Source organism: Papio anubis, chromosome 1 (assembly GCF_008728515.1).
Source record: "Papio anubis isolate 15944 chromosome 1, Panubis1.0, whole genome shotgun sequence".
NCBI classification, from domain to species: domain Eukaryota; kingdom Metazoa; phylum Chordata; class Mammalia; order Primates; family Cercopithecidae; genus Papio; species Papio anubis.
In genome coordinates this window covers 70,296,804-70,316,484 of record NC_044976.1, presented here as the reverse complement: position 1 = coordinate 70,316,484, position 19,681 = coordinate 70,296,804, and the positions used below count along the sequence as shown (strand labels likewise).

The following is a 19,681-nucleotide window of genomic DNA, read 5'->3' as shown; positions in this document are numbered from 1 at the left end:
TACAAATATTCTCAATGATATCTGGAATGGTGAATCCTTTCCAGATGGTTTAACTTATTTTGCCCATATTCATCAGAGAAATCACTATCTGTGGAAACAATAGCTTTATAAAATGTATTTCTTAAGTAATAAGGCTTGAAAGTTGAAATTACTCCTTGATCATGAGCTACAGAATGGATGTTATGGATGTTGCATTACTAGGCATGAAAACATCATTAATCTTCTTGTACATTCTCCATAAGAGCTCTTGAGTAACTAGGTGCATTGTCAGTAAGCAGTAGTATTTTGAAAAGAATCTTTTTTTTTTTTTTTTTTTTTTTTTTTTTTTTAACAGTAGGTCTTAACTATGGACTTAAACTATTCAGTGCATCAAGCTGTAAAAAAATGTGCTGCCATCCAGGATTTGTTGTCCAATTTATAAATCACTGGCAGAGTAGATTTAACATAATTCTTAAGGTCCCTAGCATTTTTGGTATGGTAAATGAGCATTGGCTTTAACTTAAAGTCATCAGTTACACTAGTCCCCAACAAGAGAGTCAGTCTGTCCTTTGAATCTTTGAAGCCAGGTATTAACTTCACTTCTCTAGCCCTGAAAGTCCAGGATGGCACCTTCTTCCAATAAAAGGCAGTTTTATCTACATTGAAAAATCTGATGTTAATGTAGACATCTTCATCAATTATTTTAGCTAAATCTTCTGGATAACTTGCTACAGCTTCTGTATCAGCATTTGCTGCCTAATCTTTCACTTTTATGTTATAGAGACAGCTTCTTTTCTTAAAGCTAATGAACCAAGCTGTTCTAGCTTCAAACTTTTCTTCTGTAGCTTCCTCACCTTTCTCAGCCTTTATAGAACTGAAGATAGAGCCATACTCTGGATTAAGCTTTGGTTTAAGAGCCTGTTGTAGCTAGTTTGGTCTTCTATCCAGAACACTAAAAATTTCTTCATATCAGCAAAAATGCTGTTTAACTTTCTTATCATTCACATGTTCACTGAATTAGCAATGTTAATTTCCTTTAAAACCTTTCCTTTTACATTCACTATTTGGCTGTTTGGGACAAAAAACCTCACTTTTAACCTATCTTGTCTTTTGACATGCCTTCCTCACTAACCTTAATCATTTCTAGCTTCTGATTTAAATTGAGAGATGTGCTACTCTTCCTTTCACTTGAACATTTAGAGATCACTGTAGAGTTTTTAATTGGTCTCATTGCAAAATTGTTGTATCTTGGGGAATAGAAAGGCCCAAGGAGAGAGAAAGAGATGGGGAATGACTGGTGGTTGGAGAAGTCAGAACACAGACAACATTTATTAACTTAGCAGTCTTGTGTGGGCATAGTTTGTAATGCCTCCCTAAAAGTTATAATGGTAACATCAAAGATAACTGATTATGGACCACCATAAAACATATAATAACAACAAAAAATTTGCAATATTGCAAGATTTACCAATATGACACAAAGACATGAAGTGTCTTTGTGTTGGAAAAATGACACCAATAGACTTGCTTGACACAGAATCGCCACAAAGCTTAACCTTGTAAAATGCAGAATATCTATGAAGTGCAATAAAATGAAGTATGCCTGTACTTATATCATGTCTATCATAGTGATTATAGTGTAAACACTTTGCTTATTCTGTCTTCTAGATTGTAAGCTTATTAAAAGAAGCTTTTATTTATATTTTTAAATTTTCTATTCTACTTGCATAGTCAAAAATAAAAAAGAAATGGTTGGAGGAATTGAAAGGGGAGTTGACTGAGACTCTATCTCAGAATAGCAATCTTGAATTCATTTTGAAGTATTGTTATTTCTTCACAAAATTAGATAGGTATATCTCAGTTTCACTTTGTTCTGTCTGTGTAAATGCAAACCTTGAGTTTAATTAGTGGTAATTATTATGATTTGCCTGTTGTAGTTGCCTGCCCATTAATAGCTGATTGGGATGACCAATTCATTTCACAAGGGCCACTGAGCATCTGTTAGATAATGGTGGCTTTCAGCCATTGCTAGAGATGAAAGGCGACTGTTTCTCATTATGTGTGAGGCAATTTGGTGTTTGGCTAAGTCAAAAGTATACTTTGCCCAAAATGGTTTTCTCTAATTATTGAAGCAGTGTGCATTTCAAAAAAAAAAAAAAAATGCATTCATTTACCTAAATGCCAGTTTAAAATCTATTGGTTGTCCATAAAATCTTATATTTATTGTATAACCTATTTTTTGTACTAAGTCCATGAACCATAAAGGAGAACATCAAATAATTGTACACTGTTGATTTGAAATCCTGAAGACACACATATGATAAATTAATGATTTAGATAAACCAAAAAAAAAAAAAAGTGATAGCTTCTTTCAAAGGTTCGTAATTAGAGAGTCCAATTAGAGAGACAGAAAAGGTGAAAGTGTGTATATAGTATGGCATCCATGTAATCCTTTTGAATCAGAAGTACGTCAGGAATTAAGGAGCTAAGGAGACAAGCCAAGCCAGAAACAATAGACCTCTGTGTTTAGTATTGACTGCAAAGACAATTGTGAAATATTGGTAACAGAATAAAAGCTGAGGAAAGTGTGTCTGTATTCCTAACATGGCTTTTACAAGGCAGTTTGTGTTTAACTAACTTGCTTGGCTGCTTGAAAATAATGCACTATGAAAGATAAGAAAAGTGGATATAGTAGGTTTCGATTTTCATAAAAGAATTTGACAGCTTCACGTGAGAGATTAATGGCTAAAGTAGAGAATTGTAGAGAAAGCAGTTAGGAGTTCTTTACATAGGAAATCAGTTCAAGAATGAAATCGTATTTGAGGATGAAAATATTTCAAGTAAAATAGAATTTTAGGGAGCAGTACACTTTAGACTTTTAATTTCAAAAAGCACTCAATTTTCATTCTTTTTTCTTTCCTTCTTCTCTAATTTATAATTATCATGCAGTTATTATATTTAATAATGTTACTTATGTGTTATGCTCACTACAAATTATACTAAAAGTGATTACCAGTGTGTTTATCCAGCAAATGCAGATAAATGTAAGAACAATGAATGGCAAATATATATCTTCCTAAGAAATGAAGGAGTTACTGCCTCACAGTAGGAACTCTGAACTACATAAATAGGAATGATATTTCACCAAGATCATTTTTGGATCATGAAAGAAAAATGTAAAAAACCCATCTTTGAATTCGTAAGAACAATAATTACAACATTATGTTGTCTGAGTCAAATTAAAACCAAATGAGTAAGGTTTCTTCAGTTTAATAAAATATTTGTTATCTTATGTAGTTTTCTTTATACAGTCTCCTTACCCATTCTTTATCTATTTTACCTAGCCTCTGAGGTTTTCTTACGCGTTCCAGAAACATAGGAAAGAAAATGACACCATATGAGCAGCTTCCATTTGTTTTTCTAAGACAGAAAGCAGTTTGTTCTCCTTTCAGTGTGTCAAGGCTAGAATTTAGTATCACTAAGTTATTTTTAAAGTAAAATGAACAAGAAGATAAAAGGAGACTCTGTAGACAGTGGGCAGTTCCATTTGTTCCAAATTATATATTCAATTTTTGAACCATAGAGGAAATCCAGAGATTGCTGTGTGTGCTTCAATTTAGGATAATTTGGAACAAAAGTTCTAAAATACAATAGAGTAAGGCTGGTGTCAATGCTACCTCTCCTACTAAACCTGCCCTGACCTATTCTTACCCTGTTTTTTTTTTTTTTTTTTTCCCAGTAGAATATGTCATCTTTCTTTATGCACTAGACACATAGTATTTTATTTGGAGTTCTCATAGTATTCAAAAAACTATTTTTTAAGTACCAACTACGTGACAGGCACTGAACTTCTTACTACTACACTTCAAAATGAAGAATAAGCTAGAGTCTTCTACAGTTTAGCAGGACAATAATTGATTAAATGAGAGACTGAACAGTGCAGGGCAATAAAGAATGATGCCTAATGTGCTAGGGCACTGCAAACCTTAGGGAGGGTCCATTACACCTATCTGAGGCCATTGAGTGGAAATGTCAGGGAGAGCTTCCCGAAGACATGACATCTAAGGTTAGGTGCTTAGATCTTATCACATGAGTCATTTCAGTCCTTCTCACAAAATAGCCCTTTCAAGTACATACTCATATTCCCATTTTAAAGAAGCAAATGTGAAGGTTGAGAAAAATTTAGTTCCCAAATTCCTCAGGCTAGACGTCACAGGAAGAGTTACGATTCTATCCTGTGTTACCCTGAACCCAAGTTACAATATCTTTGAAGAAGCCATATCAGTATTTCCCCCAGATTCCAGTTCACCTGTGTTTAGAGTGATAGTGTTTTTGTTTGTTTGTTTGTTTGTTTGTTTTCCTCTTCAAGTAAACTTTTTAGAGTGACTCAAGGAAGCAATGACTAATATCTCAAAATTCTGACCTTGAGAGCTGATAGTCATGGGGCTCGGAAATATGCAGCAATCGCAGCAATCTAGTAAAGAAGGGGCCAACCAGAAAGTCATGGTTGACATTTACGCTTTTCCTAAATCGCAGTGGAATTTTACATCCCTTGGAGGTACTTGCATTTCTAAGCCAGGAAGGCAGTGAGATATGACAGGTCCAGCTGCCCACTGCATGCTGCTGTTGGATGGATCCTCTAGCAAGAGAGGCATTGATATGTGGGGAGATTCTGGTACTTTCTGTAAGAAAGAACTCAGATGAAATTAACTTAAATTATATATTGCTTTCATATTCAAAGTGTGTCACCTTTTTTTAACTATACATGTAATAATCAATACTCATTTTTCATGTCTTGTCCATTTTTGTACCAAATATCTCCAATCTCTCTCTCTCTCTCTCTCTCTCTCTCTCTCACACACACACACACACACACACACACCCCTTTTGAAGCACACATATCCCTTGAAGCAGCAAATATTTAACAATAACAGAGTTGATCGTAAAGACATATATTTAAATTTCTCAAAATGAAAAGAAACCCTAGACTACTAACACATATATTTAAAAATAAATATTTATAATATATGGATATCAGCTTCAGTTTTTCTGAATATATGAGTATTGACTAAATACCAACGATATTCAAGCCCATAGAATTTAGCAGAATAGGGCACAATTTTTATTTTCAAGAGAGAACATAAATATTTTAATTTACTGATTCATGGAAATTATAATATAGTGTGCTACATTCCAATTGTTGTTGCTGTTTTAACAGAATTTAAACAACTTTAAATCTAGACAAGATAGAACAAAGTGAAAAGACTTTTTAAGCAACTGTTTTTTAAAAGTCCATGTTCTTCAGAAAGATTGTCTTTGGTACACTATCTTCAATGTGTAAACTTATATTATAATAATTCTCACATATATTCAGTTGTCTCCTTTCCCAACCTCTAGGAAGATAGAAAGGGAAGATTAGAAGTAGAGAAATAAAACTCAAATATGTTGGTAGGTTAGCATTAGAAAAAAATACCAAATACAGCATTTCGGACATAAATACACTTAGGTTCATAGTGACTTTCCAAGGACTACACAGGAACAGATAGTTCTAAGAAATTTCTTGATCATTAATTTCCATATCTTTTTTTTTTTTTTTTTTTTTTTTAAGTGACCAGCCTGCTGGAGAATGTTTGTATTTGGACTGGTTCTGGTTCCTACCTCCTGCTTTTACTGTCACCTTTCACAAAACCTATTGAACATGCAGAATCATACCATGGGCCACGGCCCAAAGTTTAAAACTTGCAGATAGTAAACAAAGAGGCTATTTAAAATGTTGATGTTAAAACAATGAATATCTAGATGTTGCTAAATTCTTTTGCAATAGAGTTAGATTACAATTTGCTTTCTATACATCTACAGGGTGTATAATATTATCATCAACTGATAAAGCGTTAGGAATGATTTTAGGTGACAGATTACTGTAATTTTTTGTTGTATCCCTCTCATCAAATTGAATAATTAGTAGTACTGCTTAAATAGGACATCTTCCATTCCCATAGACTTATCTATGAAAACAGGTTTTCTCACGGTTTCTGCCCATAAAATCCACTCCAACAAAATCTAAGAAGAATTCATTCTGGACTTTATTTCCTGTAAGTAAAAAGTTTTGCCATTTGAGTAAGAAAGTTTGTCCATGTATCTAGATAAAAGCAATTCATTAACACCTCTATTATTAACTATATGAAGTTATATATGAGTTAGAGATATATAATATATATTATTAACTATATAAAGTTATATATATACACACGTGCACACACACACACACACACACACACACACGAGACAGGGTCTGGGTCTTTTGCCCAGGCTGGAGTCCAGTGGTATGATCTCGGCTCACTGCAACTTCCACCTCCCAGACTCAAGACTCAAGCCATCCTTCATCTCAGCCTCCTAAGTAGCTAGGACTATAGGAGCACACCACCATGTCTAGCTAAGTTATACAATTTTTTTGTAGAGATGGGGTTTTGTTATGTTGCCCAGGCTGGTCTTGAACTCTTGAGCTCAAGCTCAGCCTTCCAAAGTGCTGAACAAATGTTTATTAAAATGTGGGATATATATATAATTTTTTTCAATTGTATACTATTAATAATTATAAAAATAACTATTTTTGAATATTTTTTCACTTAGATTTGTATGTTCACAAGACCTATATTAATGCTAATTTATATACAGCATTTTACAGTAGAAAAGATAGGGTATCAATAAAAGGCTTTAAAGAATAACAAATTAGGATCAAATTATGAGGCATAAGTACAGTAATACAGTTTAGGGAGAAAAAGCAAGGTAGCATTTATTTTAAAGTAGAGTTTGTTCATCTTGTTTTAAATGGCTGTTAATGAACATCACGTCACTCTTATTTTGATTTCTTTGGGCACATTTAAAATTGAGAACTTATAGTTTTATTTTAAAATAACAATATTGATAGTAGTAAGAAATTATAGGTTGGCAAAGACCTTGGATTATGATGAAAATTTTAGGTGGCAATTTTTGAAAGTTCAAAGATGTACATAGTTTACAAAATTGTTTTATGAACCATACAAGCAAGAAGAAAAAGAAACTGAGGTTGAGATAATAGGGCAACATAATAGACCCTGTCTCTGCAAAATATAAAAATAAAAAAAAATAATAATTTAACCCGACATGGTGGCATGCACCTGTAGCCCCAGATACTTGGGAGTATAGGACATGTGGAGAGAGGCTAAGGCAAGTTGATCGCTTGAACCCAGGAGGTCAAGTCTGCATTGAGCTATGATTGCACCACTGCACTCCAGCCTCAGTGACAGCGTGAGACCCTGTCACTCCCACAAAAAAAAGACAAGAAAAGAATTGGTAACCCTTTGGTTTACATTAGTGGGCTTGGGAAGGTCACTGTGCTTATGCAGTCTCTATATAGAAATTCATAATCATAACCTAGAGTTATGAAGAGCATTAACCTATAAAACATTGCAATAATTATACAATATTTACATTTATAATTCACTTTATAACTTTATAAACCTATCTCCCATGCACAGCTTCTTTGATGTTATACCAAAATAGAAGCTACTTAACACAGGTGATATTATCGCAATTTTGCAACTATTAAATTCTTTATAGAAGTTGAATTACTTGCCCAAAGCAGTTGCTAGTAAACTAGGAATACGGTTTCTGAAGGTAAGTTTTCAGTCCCAGTATAACTTTTATAACTTTTTAAAATATAACACCAAGGCTGTCTTATTCTACATGTTCTGCTTATAAGATGGGGAAGTATATTAAAAAACAAAACAAAACAAAACAAAAACCTTTTGTGGCAGTTCAAGGGGGGGTAAATGAATGAAGTACTTTAACATATGACATTTAGCTACCTGTAAAATTAATTCTGTGAACCAGCTCTGTGCTCTGACAATATAGAAAAATAAAGTTTTGCTACATCAAGCCAGACACTATGAATTCTTTATTTTTTTCCTTCTTCTAATTATATTTTATAACATAGGTTTTTTTGTTATTGTTATTGGCAGCAGTATTGTTTTCAAACACAAAGTTAACCACAGGGATATAGGGTAATAATAGTTAACCTGAATTACATACTTATCATGCACCTTTTTCTGTATTAAATGTGTTAAACAAACTAATTAATTTAATCCTCATAACAATTTTGTCAAGTAAGTACTTTTACTAACCCCATCTTAAGGTGAGAAAACTAAGGTAAATTAACTTGGCCCAGGTTCTAGGCCTAGCACACAAGAAAGATGACATTCGAACCCAATATTAACTATAATTATAGTACACAGTTTAAGGAAAAGTTATAATAATAAAAAATAAGATCTAGCAAAGACTCAAATTTGAGAAAAATTTTAACTTAACATCTTTCAAAAAATAAAAAGTTTAATTTTTTTATAGGAAGCTGTTTAAAAAACACATTATTTTTTTTCTTCTTGGGTATACTCCTTAATTTATATTTTAAGGCCTGGTTCATACTGAATTGTGGTTTAGTCCATTTTCTGAAGAGAAGACAGATAAATATGGGTTAATGGCTACTTTAGTAACTGATTGCAAGGCTAGCTTTAATTAGTTGACTGTGTGACAGTTCTTTATTCATAAAACAAAATTTGTGTTCAGAATATTTTTTATTAGGAGAAAAATGCAATAAGAAAAGTCCAGCAGTGACCGGTAAGATGCTTAACGATCAACATAAGCAGACGGGTTGGGAAGGTGGGGAACAGAATTCATTTTGCTTTATAAGTGTCTGTATTTGCTGATACCATAAAGTAGCATATAGTTTATTATTTTTACAAAACAGACGAATTTAGAACCTTTCTGTATATCCATGTTATGTTTCTTATTTTATCATCTTTATTTATTAATATATGCAAATATAATACTTTTAATGACTTCAACACAAAGATGGCTGATGGAAGGGAGATGAGGTGCAATTGCTGATACTGTTCTTACTAGAGAAGTCCATCTCCTTTATTCCCTTGATTTCGGGATGAGGTGTATGTACCTGGCTCCATCCCAAAGAGGATGGAATAGAAAGGCTTGCCTGGAGCCTAGAGCTCTATCTCAGTCATTTCTCTGGACCCGATTGCATTCTCTGTCTTTGATACTGCTATTTTAAACACCTCCTGCATGCATTTTGAAAGTAGTTTCCATTCCCTTTATATCTCCTGAGGTGAAAGTCCAACTTCTCCAGGAAGCAGCTGCCAAGGAGACAGTACTGCAGACAGAACTTTCCCCACAGCGGTTCAGAGCACCTGCCAGTTATAAAAAATCTTGAAGCCCTTCCAGATCCAAATATCTCACATTCAATCAAGTCCATGTGGGAGAAAGCAAGCTGATTTTGTTGAAACTCAAAAATTAAAAAGTAGAGATGACAAAGAAATTTTCAGCTTGATTCATGTTTAAAGCCATTGGAACAAAGCTAGCCTTAAACCACTCAAATTTGTGACACCTCTTTCTTTTGTTTGTTTTTTTGAGGACTTTTACATTCTTTGCTTCCCTTATCAATTTTGCATGCATGCATTCAGTAATCTTAGGGCAGAGATAATAAGACCTACTTCTCAGACTGTTTTTGTGAGTGTTAAATGAGATCATACATTTAAATATGTTTCTATGCCTGTTAATCCATAGTAATCATTCTGCAAATGAAATTTATTATTATTGGGATAAGATGACAATAATTAGTAACAGGCCAAAAATGAAGAATTTTGCTATTCAGACTTTGCTAGTTTCTTTAATCATAATGTACAAGATCTCTCTTACTCTAGTCATGCTTATTTTACTTCATAAATGCTAATTTATATGTTAAATTATTTACAAATAATGTATTGAAGCACCCTTTATATGTAAAAATCATTTGGCATTGCCCCTCCTAACACAGACGTATATTCTTACTTGGAAGCTTGACTTAAATGAGTTAATGGAAATAATAAGATAAAGCAATTTGTGGTATTGCAGAAAAACATAGTTTAATTATGAGTTAAAATGAGTGATTTTAATGTTTGAAAATGCGACTTAATCATAACCAAATTTGAATGATTTCCCAGGCATTGAAAATGTTATATATACATATATATATAAATGGCTCTAAATTTGTATTTTATACACACATGTGTATATATGTGTATGATACATGTGTATGTGTGTATGTTTGTGTGTATATATATATATAAAACAAACTTAACTACATATATGTATATTTATAAACAAACTATACATATAAATGTATGTGTGTGTGTGTATATATATGTATATATTTAAAACAAACTTAGAGCCAGGCATAGTGACTCATATTTGGGAGGCTGAGGCAGGAGGATTGCTTGAGTCCAGGAGTTTGAGGCTTCAGTGAGCTATGATCATTCCACTGTACTCAAGCCTGGGTGACAGAGCAAGAATCTGTCTCTTAAAAAATACAGATTTAAAGAATTTTAAGTTGTTCATTAAAGTAAAACTAAACTGTATGAATTAATACTATCACTTGATTACATTAAACTTCACAGATTTCAGGGAGACATTAAGTATAGTTCTGCATGAAAAAAGCAAGAAAAATTCACAAAGTTTAATTTTCAGGTTTTTCTCCCATCTAATTTACAATGTAAAAATGTTTAAGATGTTTGAGGATTTGGTCTTATAATCAATAGTGGCTGATAGCTTTCAATCTTTTATCCAAAATATTTTAAAAATAAGCTTATTATCCCAAATTGCTAGAGTGCAATACATAGAAAATAGAATTCTTTTTCCAACAAAATAAGAAATCAATGCTACTTGTGTTTTTTTTTTTTCTTTTTTGCTATTACACAAGAGGTAAAATATACCCAACATGGCATAACTCCCATTTTGAAAATAAATGTACATGTTTTATTGATATTACTTTGGTTCTAAGGCCTGAAGATTTACTGCAATTATTTCATAATAATGTTTTTCTCATATAATACAAATGTCAATAAGCAAGTCATCTGCTAGTTACTTAACTAACAGATGTATCCCAGTGTCTTCATTGTAAAATGGGTATAATGATGCTAATAATAATAGTACTGGATAGTACCTACCTCAAAGGCTTGTTTTGAGGATTGAATGAAAAATATACATAACATGCTTAAAATGTATCTGGTGCATAGTAATGTTAACATATTACTATTGTATACTGAGCAGTATTGAACTGTTAACCTGCTGAAGTGCAGTTCTCACTTAGATATCACCAGCAACATATTTTAAAATATAATTCTTATCATCTCTAAAGATGAGGACTTCATTAAATAATTGAAGCTCACTGGACAAATTGTTACCATGGATTTCCCACCACCCTTCACTGTCTCCCACCTCTACCACACCTGCAAAAATAGAAAGATAATGACAACCATTTCTGTGTCTGAGTAGTTGTAAAAGAGAATTTTAAATATTGTCAATCATAAAGTGATATTATTGTCTAGGAAATATTTATATAACCATATAATTTATGTATACATACATACATATTATCTAGGAATCAACTCTCATGAAAGATATCAAGAGGAGAGTGCCTGAAAAACAAAGATAGAGGAGAAAGATGGTGGAATTTCTTTTCTGTTCTGTATAATCTCTGCTTTACTTGCTTTACCTCATTTGGTCTTGAAATCAGGGTATCAAAACTCTCTTTGTGTGCAGAATCATCATGGAGATTGTATGGGATTCTGAACTCTGTTAATATGCTTTGAAAAGTTCTCCTTCTGTCAAATTTAGGACTTCATGGTGCAATGAAGAGACAGCAGTAAAGGTAGCTGGTAAGTCTCTTCATAGGAATATTATTTTCACTGAGTTTAGCTTTGAGTCCAAGAGAAAAATGTACTTTTTTTATTAACTGGTGCCTTTAATAGGAGTTTTCATTAATCAACATATCTTGAGAAAAGCTGTTCTTTATCCATACAGCTGAATAAATTCTGCTGTGCGGAATACTGGTAATGGTGAGAATGTTTATGTTTTTGGACTGTGCAACAAAGAAATTGAGATGTAAGTGGACAAAATCATTCCTCAGCAGCCACAGGCTTTTTAACTTAACTGAGCTTTAAAAAATAACAAATACGCTAAATATGCTATTTTTCACTACACTCTCTGATGTCCACCTTTCAGATTTAATCACCACAGGAATTAGTATCATAGGCATATTCTGTTAGAATTATTCTAACACTTTGATCAAATAACATCTCACCAAATGGGACTTCATACCCCCAAAACAGAGACCTGCCCAATATGTAGTAACATCCTTTAAGGGGGCTTCTTAAAAGAATTTAGGCAGCAGTGCCATCCTTATTCGAAAAGAATTAAATATTGTGAGCCTGGGTTTATATAATTAACAACCATGAAGCAAAAAGAAATGTTCAAGGTTTTTTGCATATATTTTCCAATAGCCAGATGTTTGGAACTATGTGTACAAAATATCCAGATGATTGACTGAAAATTTAAGTATTTATCATGATATTTGGTATAGTGTCAACAGAGCATATGCTGAAGACTATATTTTTGGAACTGTTTTATTCATCTCCTTGCAAAAAAGGTAGTCTAGCAGATTTTTTAAGTGAAAGATAAAAACCACTATCAAGGAAAGCTATGCCATACTCGATTAGAGGATATATTTATTTTTGTACATTTTTATTCAGATTATTTCATTGTCTGTATTTCAAAGGGATCCTAAGATCACTTGCTGCTAAAATGTTCCATTTTGAAGTCCAAAGAAAAAAGATCTGAATTTGTGACCAGAGAAGTGTTACTTCATGCTGTCCCATTACTGATCTGACCACCCTCACTTCACTGAACTCTCCCTTACCCCTTAATTCCTCCATTCTAAACAGGGAGACCCCCTGACTTGCTGCTGCCTGACTCTAAAAATACTAGCATAGTCTGTCACTGTGGTTATGAATGCAAGCCACCTTGCTTTGTCCAATCACAACCTGCCAGTACCTTTACTTCTTCATCTAAAAAAATGAAGATAATAGTACTATCTAGCTCACAGTGTTATTCTAGGTTTAAATGGTATAATAAATGTAAAATGCCTAGCAAAACTCCTAGCACATACTAAGCAGAATGTCTAATGGTTTAAAAGGGCTTCTGAAGTGTAGAGTCAAATGCTGTAGTTCTTTCTTATTTCAAGTATCTGTGTGTATGGATGATTTGCTTGATCTGCCACCTGCACCCTGCCCACCTCTGCCCCTGACTTGCCTTTTTTCTGATCACTGAATTCTTAGCTCAGTTCTTCACTTACTGATTTAGATTGCTTAGCACATCCTCTGTATCATTCACCAGTTATTGTCTGTACTATATATATTTGCATTTAATTACATGTTATAGTTTACATGGGTGTGATTTTGCTTTTCCGACTATGCCGCACTTTGGGAATTTTGATACACTTTATCATATTATTCCTTTCTCCACAATTTTCCTAATTTTTACCTTCATTTATCCACTCAACACACGCTAATATTTATCGTTCATTATGTTTAGACCCTTGGAATATATAGAAGCAACCAAATAGACAAAATTCCTGGATCTTTCTTCTAGTGGAAAGAGAGAGACAACAATCAATCAAGTAAATGGATAATATGTCTACAGGGAGTGTTGGAACAGTCGTGGTGTTTTTGCTATTTAATACATTAGGACATTTAATGAAGACCTAAGGAAGATAGGGAACAAGTTATGTAGAACTTTAGGGGAAAAATATTTCAAGGAAGAAATAGCAAATATAAACTAACTGAGGAAAGAGAATGCCTGGCTTGTTGGAAGCACAGCTAAAGGATCACAACCTAGAGCAAAGTGGAAAAGGGGGGTGTGAGGTAAAGTCAGAAAAGCATCTGGGGACCAGATTCTATAGGACTGTGTTGACTACTATCAGAATTATAAATTTTCTTATGAATTAAATAGAAGGCTTGGAGTTGTTGATGATCTGATTTAAACTCTAAAATGTTCATTCTGCTTATTGTGGGAAGAACGGATCTGGCTACAAGGGTCAAGGGCAGATGCCAGAGACTCTCAGAGAATCTCAATAATCCAATTATAATGACAATTTAATTACTACATTTTTCACTTCCTGTTCTGCATGACGGCTGTTCATACACATGCTTTATCATCCTTGCTAAAATTTAAATTCCGTATGGGCCACGATTCCAACAAATTTATATTTGTAGACCCTAGACTTTTTAAACCAAGTAAAAAAATGTTGGTACCCAAAGAGTACAAACATAAATTGGTATCATGCTTCTCTACTTGGCCCTCACCCTCCACCCCATTGTACCCTACATAGCTTCCCTCCTTACAAAATTTCTTAATACAACATACACATGTCAAGCAATATCTCTTTGTATTGTAAAGAAAAAAAAATAGGATGTAAAGTGGAGAACAAAAAGGAGGTACAGAGGAAGAAGATACAGTTCTTGTTCTCAAGGAATCTTTATAATGACCAAAAAAACAACACCCACACATGCATACAGCCATGTGTGTGTGTATGTTTGGCCTATTCACATGCTCTTTATAGTCATCTCATACTGGATCTTTAAACTACATGTATTCTCTATATGATTTCATAACATAACCATGCCTACATAGACTTGCCATTCAAAATTTGTAAAATTCCATGTATGGTAATTTGGGTTATTTATGTTCTAACATAATAGTGTAGTTTGAGAATAATTCTACAAAATTCCACAAAATTTCCAAAAGGAAAATATATATATTTTTTTCTGATTGTCATTCAAGAGTATTACTAACATGTATCTTGAAAAACTTTGAGTTGGGAACAATGACTATTACAAAATATAGTTATTGAAGCCAAGGAGACATAAATGATGTTTTTTTTTTTTTTTTTTCCATCTTTTTCATCATGAAGAAGTTGAATTCTATTCTTCTGTGGCAGCCAATGTCATGCCAGAATTGAGGAACAGTGCTTATGCTAAGATTACTGGTTAATCTCTGCAGTCTTCCCTAAAACCCCCAAAATAAAGGTAAAGCTGATACTGCCTCTAGGGAAATGGAAATGCCCAACAGAGCATTCTAAATCAGACTTTCATGGTAAAACATCCACTAATAATTAATTTTCTGCTTCCTTTAGACTAGGACAGGTTAAGCAGTTGGTCACATTCAGTAAATAAGAAATTACTTGCAGTAATTTCTGCAACATTCTAATCATTTTCCCATTTCGGAAACCTATTTTAAAAGTCTTTGATCTGCATTACAGTGGAAAGGACATTGAATGTGGAAAGAGAAGACTTGATTATGAATTCAACATTGGCACCCACTAATTTCGTGGCTTAGGCCAGTCATTTAACCTAAACATCTCCATTTATTTTCTAGTGATCGAGAGCATTGCAGTCTATACCCTGAAAGAGTTGTTATGAACACGCAATAGAAAAACATGCGAAGGACATAGATGCAGAGGTTACACAGAAACACTTGATGAATGCAGATACTAAATGACACACTAGAATTATCACAGTCCTAGCAGTGGTATTTCAGAGTTCTGTCCTGTACCAGCACAAATGTGATCTTGTGAAATGGGAAATATGTCCCCTGTATCTTCTTTCTGCACATTATTAAGAATAACAATATGCTGGAATTATTTAATTACATCATTAAAGGGGGTTTTATTTTCTTTAGTAAATACATAAGGACAAGCTTTTCAATTAACAGTGACCTTTACGACTTCCGTTTTGGATTCTGTAGATGGTAAAGCTGACTGCAAATTAGATTCTGCAATGTACCTTGTTCCTTACTTTTTCACCCACTGATTAGTTTCATACAGTTGACAGCAGCCCACCCTGTTGCTTTCAGCTTGCAATTTTGTAGCAATCTCAAAACACTGTGTTCAATCCCCCAAGGTGCTCTGTGGAAATGCTATCAAACTATTTCTATGTATGTGTGTTTTCCTTCTGTAGCTGTGCTTTGTACTCATTTAAGAAAACCAGTCTTTAATTTGTAACAGAACATTTTCAAGATGAAACAGAATTTCAGGCCTCAGCAAAATCACTGGTATATGACCACAGCCTTCTTCTGTTCTAAAGCTTGATGTGCCTGACTACTATTAAACATAATGCTGTATTTTTGAAACCTGTTACAGAATATGACTAAATATATGGCTGCAAATTTGGCCTTAAAATCTAGTAATTGTTATTACGCTTGTCATCATCATGTGGATCTCGTTTTATTTTTCCAATTCCATCTCTCATGCCTTTTACCATATATCTAATGGTTCTTTGTCATTCCTTGAAATGCCTATAGGTGCTGCCTACATATAGCATAGCATCTCTGTCTAGAATGCCATATCTTACAGTACTGACCTCTTTATCTCAGACATGGCCTATTTCAGAAGGCCTTTCTCTATGCCTTCAATGCCCTGATTCAAGTAACTCTCTTTGATCTCTCATGCATCCTGTGTGTGATTTCATAAAAATATTTTCCTTTCTGTATAGTAATAATTGGTTTGCTCTTGTGTCTTCCTCGCTAGACTAAAACTTTTAGACAGCAAGAGACAATACCTATTTAAATCCATAGATACCTTATAAATGTTTGCTGGCTAAATGAATGCTTTATTAAAAAAAAATATTGATCGGCCGGGCACGGTGGTTCATGCCTGTAATCCCAGCACTTTGGGAGGCCAAGGTGGGCGGATCACAAGGTCAGGAGATTGAGACCATCCTGGCTAACACGGTGAAACCCCGTCTCTACTAAAAATACAAAAAAAAAAAAAAAAAAAATTAGCTGGGCATGGTGGCGGGCGCCTGTAGTCCCAGCTACTCGGGATGCTGAGGCAGGAGAATGGCGTGAACCCGGAAGGTGGGGTTTGCAGTGAGCCGAGATTGCACCACTACACTCCAGCCTGGGCAACAGAGCAAGACTCCCTCTCAAAAAAAAAAAAAAGGCTTTGATCAATAAATTGCAAAAACGAGCAACATTATTAATAAAAGTGTTAGATTAGCTTTGTTATATCTAATGACTACAGCATTCAGTAAACACAGTTTATAGTTTTATCAGTGAAACATAGTTTATAGTTTCAGTGTACAAGCTTCCCACTGTGCAAATGCAAGCTATTTTAAAAGTAAATCCTTATAGGCCGGGCATGGTGGCTCAAGCCTATAAAACCAGCACTTTGGGAGGCTGAGGCAGGCGGATCGCCTGAGGTCAGGAGTTCAAGACCAGTCTGGCCAACATAGTGAAACCCCGTCTCCACTATAAATACAAAAATTAGCCAGTCACGGTGTCAGGCGCTTGTAATCCCAGCTACTAGGGAGGCTGAGGCTGGAGAATTGCTTGAACTCAGCAGATGGAAGTTGCAGTGAGCCAAGATTGTGCCACTCCACCCTGGGCGACAGAGTAATATCCTGCCTCAAATAAAGAAATAAACAAATAAATAAATAAATAAACCCACCCTTATATGGTTCTATGATTTCTACATCTGGTACATTATATTCAGTGTCAGATTGGGTCAGGTCAGTCTAAATCATAGATCTTTACTGTTTCTCATAATTTCAAACGAAGAAATAGGCTTTAACATAGAAAATTGTTTAAACTAATTTAACTTTATTTAAATTTGTCATCCAGACAGAATGAAAAAGATTTTTGACTAACTTTCAGTTGACACACACACACACAAACACACACACACACACTACACACTTAAAAAATTGTATGCAAGTATTGTTTTACATTTGTATTGGGAATGGAAGATACATCAATATGTTCGTGTTTCCTGAGTTAATGTCTGATGTTTTCAATTGATGCTGTGCTATTATTCAGCAAAAGAAAATAACACTCAGAACAAAATAATGTTGTCTCTCATTTTTATTTTGATTAATAGTGTTCTATCTCTTGTAATTTTTAGGTGCTTTTTGGAAGATGGAGCTTCAAAGGGTGCCTGGCTGAACCGGTCAAGTATTATTTTTGCGGGAGGTGATAAGTGGTCAGTGGATCCTCGAGTTTCAATTTCAACATTGAATAAAAGGGACTACAGCCTCCAGATACAGAATGTAGATGTGACAGATGATGGCCCATACACGTGTTCTGTTCAGACTCAACATACACCCAGAACAATGCAGGTGCATCTAACTGTGCAAGGTATGTATTTTCAGAACTGCTATATTGTGAAAGACTATGCTTAGAAATGCTTAATATTTAGGTATCAAAATGACTAGGAAACAATTAACAATGCTGAAATATTCATTGTCATTGAAATATTTGTTGAAGTATATTGTCATTGCTTTTAGGAGTTTACATTCCTAGATATCAGAAAGTCGTTAAGAGTCATACAGACAAAATGAAAAAGTCGTCTGACTGACTTTGAATTGAAAGACACACACACAAACACACACTTTAAAAATGTATGCAAGTATTGTAGTCATTAAGAAGTGTAATGACCATTACGGGCATACAAATCCCTACTTACAAAGATAAAGAAATATCCATTAACACCACATTATGACGTTTGTAAATGATTCACCTCATATCTTCCTTTGATTCATCCCTTCAATCAATCTTTGAGAGCCATGATTGATACATTAAATATTTGAAACCTACAATAGATACATGGAAATATTAGAACTTTTTGAAATATGCATGATAACTCTTTAAATGCAGTCCGCCAACCATTCAAATACTCTGTCTCAATCCAACCTCTGTTTACTTTGATTCAAGTCACAATGAAAAGTATCAGCCTTCTAAGATTTATTTATTTAAATATGAAGTAATTGAGAATACATGTACACAATGGTTTATATTTGATTTACTTTCAGTAGATCATAAAGCATGCTAGCTAACTTTCAATCTCCAGATACAAACAGAAACATCAAATTATTTTATTTATCTTGCATACTAAAATGTAAGAGCATATGTACCCTAAAATACAAATGGTTTTCAAGAAAAATGCAATTATTATGCTAGGAGAATGGAAAACGTTTATTTTTTGCCCTTTTACATTATTTCTTTCTGCTTTATAAATTAATCATGTGTTTATTGTTTAGAAATATTATGCTCTGTGGAACTGAAACTGATGTTGCCATATTTCTAAGTAAAATTAATAACGAATCATGTGATAATGTGGTACCAGAGCATGCATGTTTTATTCCTAGTAGGAAAGTTGAGTGAGCAAGTCAGTTGTACTCTCTTTGAGTTTACCCTTCAATAAGTCAAGGTTGAAAATTAATTTAGGTGCATAGCTTAAGTCTGAAAAAGATTACTAATCTATAGCCTTATTAACTGAGCTTTATTTCCTTACGTACAGGTAAACTTGAATTCAAACACAGCTTCAATTGTTAGTACAGCAAATATTTTAACTTTGTGATAAGGTTAAACTTATTAAACAATTAACTTTAAGGAGGAAAGTAAAAATTGAAAAATAAGTCAATGAATTTCCTCAGTGATTTTTCTTTTTTTTTTGCAGATTATTACAGACTGTGATGATGTTCATTATTTAAAAGTGGTATATCCCAACATAATAACATTTTCACAAAAGTCTATCTTTAATCAGAGATTATTCAGGGACTCCAGAGGGTGGGAGTTAATCCAGCTTCAGAAACTGACATGAGATTGTAAGACAAAACACATTTCTTATGTTATTCAAGCCTAATCCTGTTCTCTTGTTCAGCTCTCTGCCCTTTGACTTGAGTTTCTAGCTCAAAGACTATAAAAGATTTTCATTATGTGAAAAAAGAAAGTACACTTGAACAATAATATGTTCAAGTTAGTTAAGACACAGACATTTTGCTTG

The 19,681-nt window shown here is 33.8% G+C and overlaps 1 protein-coding gene across 1 annotated transcript in view; it reads left to right on the top strand.

Annotated features, from left to right (window-relative positions):
- The window catches only part of NEGR1 (neuronal growth regulator 1), an 897,330-nt gene that overhangs the window by 339,920 nt on the left and 537,729 nt on the right, over nucleotides 1-19,681 (top strand). Inside the window, exon 2 of the mRNA XM_009210941.3 lies at nucleotides 17,801-18,033. Within this exon, the coding sequence (XP_009209205.2) occupies nucleotides 17,801-18,033 (233 nt within the window). The remainder of the gene's footprint in view (nucleotides 1-17,800; nucleotides 18,034-19,681) is intronic.